Source organism: Pongo abelii, chromosome 3 (genome assembly GCF_028885655.2).
Source record: "Pongo abelii isolate AG06213 chromosome 3, NHGRI_mPonAbe1-v2.0_pri, whole genome shotgun sequence".
Taxonomy (NCBI): domain Eukaryota; kingdom Metazoa; phylum Chordata; class Mammalia; order Primates; family Hominidae; genus Pongo; species Pongo abelii.
This window is the reverse complement of record NC_071988.2, coordinates 47372848-47387021: the sequence shown is the minus strand read 5'-3', so window position 1 is coordinate 47387021 and position 14174 is coordinate 47372848. Positions and strand designations below refer to the sequence as shown.

Sequence of the window (14174 nt, the reverse complement as noted above, 5' to 3'; positions counted from 1 at the left end):
CAAAAATGCTATTAGAGTTACTTAATGAGTTCATTACTGTTGTAGAAAACATCACTATACAAAGTCAGTGGAATTTCTGTACACTGGAAACAATCTGAAAATGAAATTAAGAAAACAATTCCACTTACATAGTCTGAAAAGAACATTTTGTTTAAGAAATTCAATAAAAGAATATAAGATTTGTACAGTAGAAACTATAAAATCTAAATGAAAACCTAAAGAAAAAGCGCAGTAACATTTATCCCTCACATAATTAGACTGGAAGTAGAGCAGCTGTATAATTGTTTAATTTGGTTCATTCAGTCACACATCGTCAAGAGCTCAGATTGTCTTTCCATTTTGTTATCCTCAGTGTGTCATCTTTGACCTCAGGCTGTTTGCCTTTCTGTTAGCTTCTCAATCCAGACATGAAAGTTTGCAAAGGGAGAAATGGAAATGTGTATGCCTTCTGTGCGTCATCATCATCGCCTTTTCCTTTTCTTCTTCTTTTTTTAAAGGGTAAGGAAACTTCTCCGAAGCTCCACAGGAGAACTCTTTTGACATTTCATTAGACCATTTTTAAGCCAGTCCCTGGAAAGGGAAATGATGTGTTTATTTTCTTAAATAGACTTTATTTTTTAAGAATGTGTTCACGTTTACAGAGAAAATTGCACAGAAAGTATAGAGAGTTCCTATGTGTGCCCCCATACCACAGTTTTCTCTATTACCAACTTTCATTAGTGATACAATTTTTACAGTTGAGGAACCAATATTGGTACTTTATTATTAGCTAAAGTCCATAGATTACATTAGGATTTACTTTCTGTGTTGTATGGTTCTGTGGGTTTTGACAAATGCGTAGTGTCATGTATTTACTATTATAGTTTCATACAGAATAGTTTCACTGCCCTAAAAATGCCCTGTGCTATACCTGTTCAACCTTCTTTTCTCCTCACCGTCTCAAACTCCTAGCAACCACGTATCTTTTTACTGTCTCTGTAGTTTTGCCTTTTCCAGAATGTCAATAGTTGGACTTTTACAGTGTATAGCATTTTCAGACTGGCTTCTTCACTTAGCAGTATGGTTTTATGGTTCCTCTGTGTCTTCTCATGGATTGGTAGCTCATTTATTTTTATCATTGAATAATAATACATTGCATAAAGGTACCATAGTTTGTTTATCCATTTACCATAGAAGAACATTTTGGTTGCTTCCAAGTTTGGCAATTAAGAATAAAGCTGCTATAAACATTTATGTGCAGATTTTTGTGTAGACATAAGTTTTCAGCTCATTTGGGTAAATACTTAGGAGTGTAATTGCTGGATCACATGGTAAGACTTTGTTTAGCTTTGTAAGAAGCTGTCAAACAGTTTACTAAAGTGTCTGAATCATTTTGCATTCTCACAACAGTGAGTGAGAATTGTTGCTCTTTATTCTCACCAACATATGGTATTGTCAGTGTTTTGGATTTTAGCCGTTCTATTTTTAATTGATACATGATAATTATACATGTTTATAGGAAATGTAATGCTGTTTCAGTACATACAGTGTGATATACAGTGATAAATCAGGGCAATTAGCGTATCCATTATCTCAGACATCATTTCTTTGTTTTGGGAACATTCAGTATCCTCTTTTCTAGCTATTTGAAAATATATATTATTGTTAACTATCGTTAACTATAGTTATAGATATCTATATCTATAGATATCCATTGTTATAGGTAACTATTGTTATCTATAGTTAACAATAGATAACAATAGTTTTATAGCACTGTAGGATAACTATAAAACACCAGAACTTGTTCTTCCTATCTAGCTGTAATTTTGTTTTTTAACAAATCTCTCTTATCCCCTCCTCCCTCTACCTTTTCCATCCTGTAACTATTCTGCTTTTTATTTCTATGAGATCAACTTTTTAGCTTCTACATGTGAGAACATGCAGTGTTTAACGTGCAGTGTTTAATTTCCTGTTCCTTTTTGCCCATTTTTATATTGCGTTATTTGCTTTCTTATTGAGTATATTTTGAAGAGAAGTCCTTTACCAGCTGTGCATTTTCCAAGTATTTTCTGCCAGTCTGTGGCTTATCTTTTTAACCTTCTTTTTTTTTTTTTTTTTTTTTTTTTGAGACAGTATCTCAGTTCTGTCACCCAGGCTTTTCATGGAGTAGGAGTGCAGTGGCTTCATCACACTCCACTGCAGCCTGGACCTCCTGGGCTCAAATGATCCTTCAACCTCAGCCCTACCCCTAACCGCCTAGTAGCTGGGACTGTAGGCGTGCACTATCATGTTCAACTAATTTTTTTTAATTTTAATTTTTTGTAGGGACGGATTCATTATGTTGCTCAGGCTGGTCTTGAAACTCCTGTGCTCAGGTGATCCTCCTGTCTCAGCCTCCTAAAGTGTTGGGATTACAGGTGTGAGCCACTGCACGCAGCCTTTGTGGCTTTTCATTCTCTAAATGTTCTTTGCAGAGCTGTAATTTTTAGTATAATGACATCTATCATCCATTTTTATTTCAGGTATTGTGCTTTTGGTGTTGTATCTAAAAGTCATAATTAAACCCAAATTACCCAGATTGTCTGTGTTTTGTAGTTTTGCATTTTACATTTAGAGCTGTGATTCATTTTGAGTTAACTGTTGTGAAAGGCTTAGGGTCTGCTTAGGTTTTTTTTGCAAGCGGATGTCCATTTGTTCCAGCATGAATCATTTATTGAAAAGAATGTCCTTTCTTCATTCAATTGCCTTTGCTCTTTTGCCAAAGATCAGTAGACTATGATTTGTGTGGTTCCATTTCTGGTCTCTCTGTTCTCTTCCATTCATTTATTTGCCTGTTCTTTAATCAGTACCATTCTGTCTTGATCACTGTAGCTTTATAGTAATTCTTGAAGTTGGGTGGTGTCAGTCTTTCAACTTTGCTTTCTTCAGTGTTGTGTTGGCTGTTCTGAGTCTGTTATCTTTCTATATAGACTTTAGAATCTGTTGATATATAGAAAATAACTTGCTGGGATTTTGATTGGAATCATGTTGAATCTGGATCAAATTGGAAATAAACAACATCTTAATAATTTTGAGCCTTCATAACTGTGAACATGGAATATTGCTTCATTTATTTAAATCTTTGATTTCCTTCATCAGTATTTTGTAGTTTTCCCGTGGAGATCTTGTATATATTTTGTTAAATTCATACCCAAGTATTTCATTTTTTGTGCTAATGTAGTGTTATGTTTTTAACTTCAAATTCTAATTGCTCATTGCTACTATATAGGAAATCAGTTGACCTTTTTATATTAACTTTGTGTCCTGTAACTTTACTCTAATTGCTTATTCCATATGTGTTTATTTTTTTAATGCTAGTAGAGTTAGCATCTTTAGGTATTATTTTGGAATAATTTGTAATGTTTTCATTCTATTTTATTTTTTCGTTGTAGGGAATGTCTTGGGAAACATGAGGTAAGTTGCAGGCACAATTTTTAAGTAAAGCTTATAATCTATACTATTACATACTAGTATAACTTTACTAGAGTTGTTAGAAATAATAAAGTCTAAGTATTGTTATTTTACTGTTATAAAGAGTATAAAGTTTATCTACTAATTTAAAAAATATGTAGTGCCTTTATTTGAGAATTAGCTTGTGGATATGCATTCACTACAGAATCATATTGAATTTTCCTTTTAGGAGGAGAACATTTTGCTTCTTGGCATTCATTACTTTGGAATATTTTGATAGGTTACTTTGATTTTGATAATATTATTATGCGTGCAAACTTATACTTTTCTGAAATTTGTTCTCAGATGATAGCATAAAATTTTGTAAACATATAATATGTCCAGAAACGTTTGAGTAATGTGTGCTGTGCTGATTTCCTTTATTTTTTAAGGTGAGTCCACTACCATGCCATGCTGTAGGACCCTACTCTTGTAAAAGAGTTTGTGGAAGAATCTTAGATTGTCAGAATCACACATGTATGAAAGAATGCCACAAAGTAACCAAAACTGATGGCTGCACTGGAAAAAACAAGGTAATGTTCTTAGATTGAATGTATATCTGCCCGTAGTATTCTTGAAACGTTTTTTCAACAGTTATACCATAAATATTTTTCTGTTTTGCTTTAGCTTCCTGCCTCTTTTTTTGCCCTCATCCCTTCTCCTTCTTTTCCTTTCCTAAGACAGCTGGCCTTAAACAGCTTGGTGTGTATAGTTCTGTGTCTTTATTCCAGCTCATAATAATGTGCCTTTTAATGTGGAACCCTTTGCATACTGTACCTGTGTTAATACATAGGATATGGTTTTATGATAAAAATACATAGGTTATGTATCTTCTTAGATAGTAAGTAAGAGTATCACCTCCATTTCTCTCTGTTCATATCTGAGTTTAGAGCATTTACTCTAAGTTAGTTTTCAAACCTGACCACACAGGATGGATGATGTTCATAATTTTAATAAATTTAAATAAATTCCCAATCTTTTGTTAAAAGTAAAATAAATGGCATCACAGATGAGCAGTGTTTCTATGTGTATAGTTAACTAAAAGCATTTTACAAGTGTATGAGAACTCAGCTTTTCAAAGATCTCTGAAAATTCTTATCTTACAAGGAAAAACAAATGCAGCTAGTGTTAAACTTTAGTTGTAAAATAATTTTTTTCTAGACTTTTGTTCTATAGGGAGTTGTAATACTAGTGTCTAAATGAGAAATAGGCTAGAAAATTTTAAGTGTCACTTTATTATTAACATTAAATTTACAACTATTTAAATTATTAATATGACTTATTGAAAATTTTAGTTGCATCGTTAGGTTATTTTTTTGTCTTTAATTTATAATACATGACAACATAGGTATTCTTCTTTTTCATGAGCAAACATATGTGTAAATGTATCGCTTTTAATTTCTTCATTGTTCCATGCCTTGACCCTCAAAAATGTACTCACGATAAAACAAAAAAGATACTAGAATTATAAAATCAAACTAACAAATAATGATACAAAATCATTTTAACTAGTTAGGGTGTAGCTGCTCTATGGCTTCCCTCTTCCAGATTTCCAGAATACGAAGTGAGTCAGAAAAAGCTTATTTTCAAAGCTGATATGACTATTAGAGATTTATTGTGGATTATCCCCAAATTGCTTCCTGGGTTAAAGCTTCTGTTTTTCTTTTTAAATGAGAACTGCATATGATATTTGACAGATGGACTTGCTGTATTTCTTAACGAAGATAGAACTTGATATTGGAAGTGATCCAGGAAGATAATTTAGTAAGTGTAGATTCAGTGATTTTTTTTGTTTCTCTCATAGCTGGAAGGAGCTCATATTCTAAGTATACTTTTTGTTTTGAAAATAGGGAAACTGAAGCTCTGTGACTTGTCCATGATTCTGCAACAGGAGAGTAGCAAATCAGAAAGTACTGTGCCTGATCTTTTAACTCCCAGCCTAATGTGCTCTTCTACTCATGTTATTTAAATAGAAGATTTTTGTAGGTGTACCACATAGTTAGGAAGGGCAAATGAAATAAACTCTTATGTTAACTTTAGTTCTCTTTGCATATTTTGTTACTCACTGCCTAATACTTGCTCAGTGTTTCCCATCTCAGAAAGTCAATTTCCCATTTTTACCCAGTTGTGCAGATCAAAGACATAGGAATCATGCTTGATTTCTTTCTTGTCTTTGTTGTCCTTTTCCCACAGAAAATCCTGTTAGGTTTGTCATCAAAATAGATCCTGAATCTGACAGTTTCTCATAACCTGTACCATTACCATCCTCATCTAAGCCACCATTACCTTTGACTTAGATTTCTGCAGTAATTTCCTAACCAACATTTCTACTCTCACTTTGTTTTACTGCATCAGCCAGATTAATCTTTTAAAAAATTTAAATCAAGTATCATCTTTCTGCTCCATATCCTTTGGTAGTTTTTAGTCACTCTCAGACCAAAATTTAAATCCTTTTCAATGGCTTATAAAAGCTCAGTAATGATCTAACTCCTGACTGTCTTTCCCAACTTTCATCTGACTTCTCATCACTCTCTTGCTTACTCACTTCTGCCTCTGTTCATCCTGTTACTTGAACATTCCACATTTGTTTTTTCTTAGAGCCTTTGTACTTGTTCCTTTTCTCTGGAACTCTCCTTTCTGGTTGTTCTCTCCCTCATTTAACTCAATTTCTATTCACATCTGATCTTTATCAGTCAGGCTTCCTTCTTGTTGCTGCCATCACTCTTTCTTATCATGCTTTATCTTTCTTCAGAGTAGTTACAAAGACATTATATTCATGTACTTTACCTCCTCACATAAATGTAGGTTCCAGGAGCCTATCTCATGTCTTCCCAGTGCCAAGAACAATGCCTGGCACATGTTTTTTAAAAATAATTTATAAAATAATATTTTTATAATTTGAAACACTATTTCTTTTTAATCCTATATGTCAAAAAATAGCTTAGAATTTTATAATAACTGTTGTAATCATGGCTTCTCTTTGGAATGATAATAAAAATGTTTGACCTGTAAGATTTACTATCCATGTCTATAGCTCTCTTATTTTACCTCTAGTATGATGTGAGAAAACAAACAATATCCTGAAATAAGTATTTTTAACCTTCTTTAGTAGATTGTAGTGCTAGTTAACATTATTAAATCACTAGAGAAAAGGGAGGTGCCTTGTTAAGTTACATTGAGGTACATTTATTTGTAAAATGTAATTTAACTTTAATTCATTGATGTGCATTAAAATATAAACTACTGGTCATTCTTTTTTCATTGTATATGTGTTTCTCTTTGGCAAGATGAGATAATTACCTCCAGACTGTTTAGTGCTTTGGAATTTTTATTTATGTGTTAACAGTGTATTGATTTCTTTAGTTCAGTGTTGATTATTGTATAGAAATGAATGAACGTTTTTACTCTGTATATTTTATTTCTGTCTTTGATGATTCTTTAGGAAGTAATTTACATTTTTAGTGGGATACTTTATATAGTCCATTTTAAGGTTCATTTAAAAATGAGGCAGTTTGACTTAATGAGGCTCATAGGCAAAAAAATCTATATGAATAATAGTCATATTGACAGTCTTGCTATTCTTTAGTTTGAATATTTTTAAGATAAATGAGAGCATGTACCATTTGATTAACTCTGTTTCTAAGAACTGCAGAAGTACTTTATTTTAATGGGATATATAAATTTTATATAACTGTAACATATGGAAATGTTAGGCTTACCTTGTACTTAGGTGATTTATTTCCATGCTGTTTTTCAGGCTGGCCCAGAATGCCTTCCTTGTGAGGAAGGGTGCTCCAAGTCACGGCCACTAGGTTGTCTTCACCCATGTATTTTGCCATGTCACCCTGGAGAATGTCCACCTTGTGTTCAGATGCTTAGAATGAAATGTCACTGTAAGATCACAAGCCTATATGTGGAATGTAGGTAAGTAGACTGAAAAAAAAGTCTTATTTTATTACAATTAGTTGAATTGGTATCTTTTTATAATTAAGAACCCTTTATAGTGTACTTTGCTTAAACTGTAGATGCCTAGGTTTTCCAGTAGAGACCTGGAAGGAAGACATGTAGAATACTACACTTTCTGGATACTTCATCGTGAATTCAAACAGGGAAATTGTGCTTTTTTTCCATTTCAGGATTCTGTATAAGATTTTGTTATGAAAAAAATGGTTTCACTGCTTTTAAAAAAAATTAAAGAAATACTCCTATACCTGATAGTTTGACTATGTCAAATTAGAATTTTTTTCAATCAAAATGTGACTTGTACATACAGGCACACCTTGTTTTATTGGACTTCACTTTATTGTACTTGGCAGATACTGAGTTTTTTTACAAATTGGAGTTATTTGTCAACCTGCATTGAGCAAGTCTATTGATGCCATTTTTCCAACAGCATATGTTCATTTTGTGTCTCTGTCATATTTCGGTAATTCTCACAATATTCAAGCTTTTTCATTTCATATTTGTTATGATAAACTGTGATCAGTGATCTTTGATGTTTCCATTGTAATTGTTTTGGGGTGCCATGAACTGCACTTCTGTGAGACAGTGAATCATTGATAAATATTGTGTGTGATTGAACTGCATCACTAGCAGTTCCCCTATCTCTCTACCTCTTCTTGCGCCTACTTATTCCGAGAAACAACAGTATTGAAATTAGGCCAATTAATAACTCTACAATGGCCTCTAAGTGTTCAAGTGAAAGGAAGAGTCACATGTCTGAGTTTAAATGAAAAGCTAGAAATGATTAAGCTTAGTGAGTCTTGTCAAAAGCTGAGATAGGCTAAAAGTTAGGTCTCTTGCACCAAACAGTTAGCCATGTTGTGAATGCAAAGGAAAAATTCTTAAAGGAAATTAAAGTTCATTTCAGTGAACACAGAATGGTAAGAAAGCAAAGCAGCCTTATTGCTGATATGGAGAAAGTGTTAGTGGTTTGGATAGAAGATCAAAGCAGCCACAACATTTAGAGATGTTCCTAACTTTCTTCAATTCTGTGAAGACTGAGAGAGATGAAGAAGCTGCAGAAGAAAAATTTGAAGGCAGCATAGGTTAGTTCATAAGGTTTAGGGAAGAAGCCATCTCCATAACATAAAAGTGCAAGGTGAAGCAGCAAGTGCTGATGCAGAAGCTGCAGCAAGTTATCCAAGAAGGTTTAGATAAGATCATTGATGAAGGTGGCTACACAAAACAACAGATTTCCAACGTAGACAAAACAGCCTTCTGTTGAAAGAAAATGCTATCTAGGACTTTCATAGTTAAGAGAGAAGTCAGTGCCTGGCTTTAAAGTGTCAAAGGACAGGATAACTCTCTTGTTAGGGCCCTAATGCAGCTGGTGACTTTAAATTGAAGCCAGTACTCATTTACCATTCTCAAAATTATGCTAAATCTAGTCTGTGCTCTATGAATGGAACAACAAAGCCTGGATGACAGTATATCTGTTTATAGCATGGTTTACTGAATATTTTAAGCCCACTGTTGAGACCTACTGATCAGAAAGATGCCTTTAAAAATATTACTGCTCATTGACAATGTACCTGGTTACCCAAGAGCTATAATGGAGATATACAAGGAGATGAATGTTGTGTTCGTGCCTGCTAACACAACATCTGTTCTGCAGTCCATGGTTCAACGAGTAATTTCAACTTTCAGGTCTAATTTTTTGAGAAATACATGCCAGATGTAGGTGGTGATTTCTTTGATAGATCTGGGTAAATTGAAAACGTTCTGGAAAGGAGTCACCATTCTAGATGTCATTAAGAACATTCATGTCAACAGGAACAGGAGTTTGGAAGAAGTTGATTCCAGCCCTAATAGATGACTTTGAGGGGTTCAAGACTTCAGTGCAGAAAGTAACTGCAGATGTGGTGGAAATAGCAAGAGGACTATAATTAAAAGTGGAGCCTATAGATGGGACTGAATTGTTGCAATCTCATGATAAAACTTGAACAGATGAGAAGTTGCTTCTAATGGATGAACAAAGAAAGTGGAATCTACTCCTGGTGAAGATACTGTGAACATTGCTGAAATGACAGCAAAGGATTAGGATTTAGTATATTACCCAAACTTAGTTGATAAAGCAGCAGCAGGTTTGATAGGAATTTTGAAAGAAGTTCTACTGTGGGTAAAATGCTATGAAACACAGCATCACATGCTACAGAGAAATCTTCCTGAAAGGAAGAGTCAATTGATGCAGCAAACTCTATTGTCTTATTTTTTTAAATTGCCACAGCCACCTCAATCTTCAGCAACCACCACCCTGATCAGTCAGCAGCCATAAACATCTAGGCAAGATGCTCCATCTGCAAAAACATTAAGACTGACTGAAGGCTCGGATGAGCGTTAGCAGGTTTTAGTAATAAAGTATTGTTAAGTTAAGGTATACACATTGTTTTTTATGATGTAATGCTATTGCATACTTAGTATATTGCAGTATTTTGTAAACATAACTTTTATATGCACTGGGAAGCCAAAAAATGTGTGTGACTTGCTTTAGTATGATATTCGCTATATTAAGGTGGTCTGGAACTGAACCTGCAATATCACTGAGCTATGCCAGTAGTTGACTTAGGCATAATTTTTTTTTTTTTTTTTTGAGACGGAGTCTCATTCTGTCACCCAGGCTGGAGTGCAGTGGCACGATCTTGGCTCACTGCAGTCTCCGCCTCCTGGGTTCAAGCAATTCTTCTGCCTTGGCCTCCTGAGTAGCTGGGATTACAGGCACGTGCCACCACACCCATCTAGTTTTTGTATTTTTAGTAGAGATGGGGTTTCACCATGTTGGTCAGGCTGGTCTCAAACTCCTGACCTCGTGATCCACCCACCTTGGCCTCCCAAAGTGCTGGGATTACAGGCGTGAGCCACCATGCCCAGCCTACTTAGTCATAATTTTTAAGTTATAGATTTAAAAGGTAGGCCTTTGTTTATTACAAGCGTTGCTGTTATAGCACCTATCACACTAGGATATGACCAAACCAGTATGTTTTCTTCATTTAAAAAATGCCAGTTTTTGCTTATGGATTATTTAGATAGAAGAAAAAAATTTCCCTTTTATTTAATAATGATATAATTTACCACTTAACTCTCCTGGCTGTTTCACTCCAGTCCGTAAAGTGAGCTTTTTGTAAATATATTTTACTCAAGTTTCATTTGGGAATACAACTTTATTTCATATTTTTTAGCATAATTACATTTTGAAAAATTCTTGTTCATATTAGCTAACATTTTTGTTCCCTAAACTCTAGACTCATGCTTTATTAAATTATAGAAGACAAATTTTATTCTTTTCTTATATTAAAGTTATTTTGTTGAAATCTCAAAAATAAAGTATTATAATTTTTAGTCTTAGAAGTTTTGTAGGGGGAATTTAGAGGGCAATTTTACATTATTAATGGATAGTAATGAACTTGAGCAGTGTCACACCTGCATTCTGTTTATTTATATAGCTTGTTCCTCATCAAACTTTCACCCACGAATTTTAGCATCTATTGATGATTCTGTTGTAAATGAGTTGTTACTATGATAACATTTGAGAAAATAGAAAAAGCTTTCAAGAACAACACACATGCATGTGTGCCCAGATGCTTCATTAATGAAACCCTTGACCATTTAATCCCAGTGATACTACATAAAGTATTCTAGAGCATAGAAACCCAAGCAAATAACCAAGTGTTTTTTTGTTTTTTTTTTTTTGAGACGGAGTCTTGCTCTGTCACCCAGGCTGGAGTGCAGTGGCATAATCTGCTCACTGCAAGCTCCGCCTCCTGGGTTCACGCCATTCTCCTGCCTCAGCCTCCTGCGTAGCTGGGACTACAGGCACCCGCCACCATGCCCAGCTAATTTTTTGTATTTTTTTTTCAGTAGAGACAGGGTTTCACCATGTTAGCCAGGATGGTCTCGATCTCCTGACCTCATGATCCGCCCGCCTCGGCCTCCCAAAGAACCAAGTGTATTTTACAAAACAAATAAAAACTTGCCAAGTGGGAATTTTCTAACTCCATCTTCTACATTTTTAAATTGACATTTTACTGTAAGAGCTCTCCCCACCTCGTATGTTAATACTGGCATGAACCAGTGGATTCTTTATTTGGTCCTTCGCCATCATTTTGATGTTTAATTTGTTGAACATCAAAGGCCCATGGGAGTGTCTTTAAACTGGTTCTCATGTCCCTTTGATGTGTTTCCATCTTTGTTTTAGTATTTTTTTTTTTCTGGCTAATAAAAATGTCCTAGGCTCATCTTGTACTTTACATATCCTCGCCCAGGACTTAGACATTTCTCTAAGGGCCTTTTTAATGGACAGTGATATTTAAAAACCACTTGGTGTGCTTTTTGCTCCTTGTGTATCATTACTTCTAGGCTCTCTGTTTTGATAAGGACCATTTTTAAATTTATTTTAGTGAATTGGCTGTTGACGTCCTTCGCATATTTTTTTTTTCCTTGGGGTTTTGGTCTCTTTCTTTACAATACTTTTGCCTCATAGTTGGTTTCTCTCATCTCCTATCATTGGTTAACATCTCCAGTCCAGTGTTAAGTAGTATTGGCCCTGCCTTGTTTCTTTCTTTAGAGGAATTACTTCCTGTATTTCTACATTATGTAAGATGTTGGCTTTGTCACCATGTTAGAGTATCCAACAATTTCTGTTTTCTTGAGTGTGTGTGTATATTTAAATAAGGATTGGATGCTGAATTTGCCAAATGATATTTTAGCATCTGTGGAGATAATCATTAGATCTGTTGATTTGGATTTGCTAATGTTTAGGATTTTAAAAATGTTCATTAATTGTATTAGTCTATAATTTTTAAATTTTGTATTGTCTTTGTCAGATTTGGGTATCAACGTTACGTTTGTTTTATAAAATAAACTTGGCTATTTCCTTGGTTTTCTATGCTTTAGAATATGTAGTATCATTGGGATTAACTGGTCATTGAGGGTTTTATGGAATTCCTCTATGAAACCATCTGGGCCTGATGTGTGTGTTGTTTTTGATAACTTTCTCTATTTTTTCTAATGAAAATTTCTCTCTTTTATGGGGTCATTTTTTCAAAAACTGTTACTTTCCTTAGAAATTATCTATTTCATCTAGATTTTTCAGATTTATTTGTATAAAAGTTTGTAAAGTAGTTGCTTATGATTAAAATTTTGTTGTTTTATGATTTCCCCTTGTCATTCTTATTTTGAATATTTTTGCTTTCTCCCTCTTTCTTGAGTGTTAGGTAGTAAATTTTTTTATTTTAAAAAACCTAGGATTTGGATTAACTGGATTGACTGTTCTTTTATGGTTTACCACATTTTTTCTGCTCTTATTTTATTATTTCCTTTAAAAAGAAAATTTCTGAATTTCTTTAAGAAGAATTGAGAATTTAATTCATTTATTTTCATGCTTTCATTTTTATCATAGATGTGCTTAAAGCTTATGGATTATTTATTGCTTTAGGTATATTCCATATATTCATGTATATACTACTTTCTTTGTATTTAAGAGTTTCTATGTCTATTTCCTCCTATACTCAAGATTTTTAAAATAGAAGATCTAGTTTTATTGCATTGTGATCAGAGCATGTGTTTGTAATATTTTTCTAATTTATGGAAATTAACAGTGCTTCTTTTATAAAATAAGGTGATCAATTTTTGTGAATGTTCCATGTGCTTGAGAAGATGTAATATCGTAAAAATCAGAATATTAGATTTGGGTTGTGTGTGTGGATCATGTTTTAATACAGTAGCTTTGTCTTATATTGAAAATGCTGTATTACAATTCCATATTATTAGTGTGTTTCTTTTTGTTTTGTTTTTGTGTTTTGAGATACAGTCTCACTCTATTGGCCAAGCTGAAGTGCAGTGGTGTGGTCATGGCTCACTGCAGCCTTGAACTCCTGGGCTCAAGTGATCCTCCCGCCTCAGCCTCCGAGGTAGCTGGGGCTACAGGCACATACCACCACATCTGGATAATTTTTAAGAAACTTTTTGTAGAGATGTGGTCTCACTGTTTTGCCCAGGCTGGTCTCAAAACACCTGGGCTCAAGAGACCCTCCCGCCTCAGCTTCCTAAAATGTTGAGATTACAGGCATGAGCCATCATGCCTAGCCTGTTAGTGTGTTTCTGTATCTCTTTGCAGCTGCTGTAGTTTTTGCTTATAAAGATGATTAAGCTGTTATATGTCGTACAGAATTTTTAATAATTATGGCTTTTAGCATTGAAAGGTATCCTTTGTTACATTTAATACTTTTGGCTTGAATTCTTGTGCATCCCCTTTTTCATTTTAATAGGCAAGTTAAGTAAGTCCTTTAACAATTTTTAATATCACTGATATCTTTGGTTTAGCTCTGAATTATTACTTTATGGTTACTGTTTGTATTATGTCACTTTTTCTTTATGTGATACGTTTTCTTTGCTCTTACTTAGAATTTTCTCCTATTAAGATTTGTTTTCGTTTAGTGGTTGATTACTTTTTTTTTGTACATTTTTAATGTCTTTAGACCCTTGTTTCTTTCATCTTTTACTAACTGATTTGTCAGCTTTTAATTTTATCACCTGGTTCTCATTTAAGACTGTATGACAATCAGTGAGTTTATTTTATTTGCCTTTTTTTCTCTCCTTCTCTTCTCATTGTTTAGTTGCATGTTTTATTCTTTTTCAGAACATACGACATTTATATATTATTCTACCCCCATTCCGACCTTTTTTTCTTTTTCTTTTCTTTTTTTTTT

The 14174-nt window shown here is 33.9% G+C and overlaps 1 protein-coding gene across 3 annotated transcripts in view; it reads left to right on the top strand.

The window, feature by feature from the left end:
• NFXL1 (nuclear transcription factor, X-box binding like 1) overlaps positions 1-14174 on the top strand; it is a 66431-nt gene that overhangs the window by 31101 nt on the left and 21156 nt on the right. For all 3 annotated transcript variants that reach the window (XM_002814724.5, XM_002814725.5, XM_002814723.5), the window contains exons 16-18: positions 3411-3432; positions 3861-4001; positions 7226-7392. In XM_002814724.5, coding sequence (XP_002814770.1) covers positions 3411-3432; positions 3861-4001; positions 7226-7392 — 330 coding nt within the window. The remainder of the gene's footprint in view (positions 1-3410; positions 3433-3860; positions 4002-7225; positions 7393-14174) is intronic.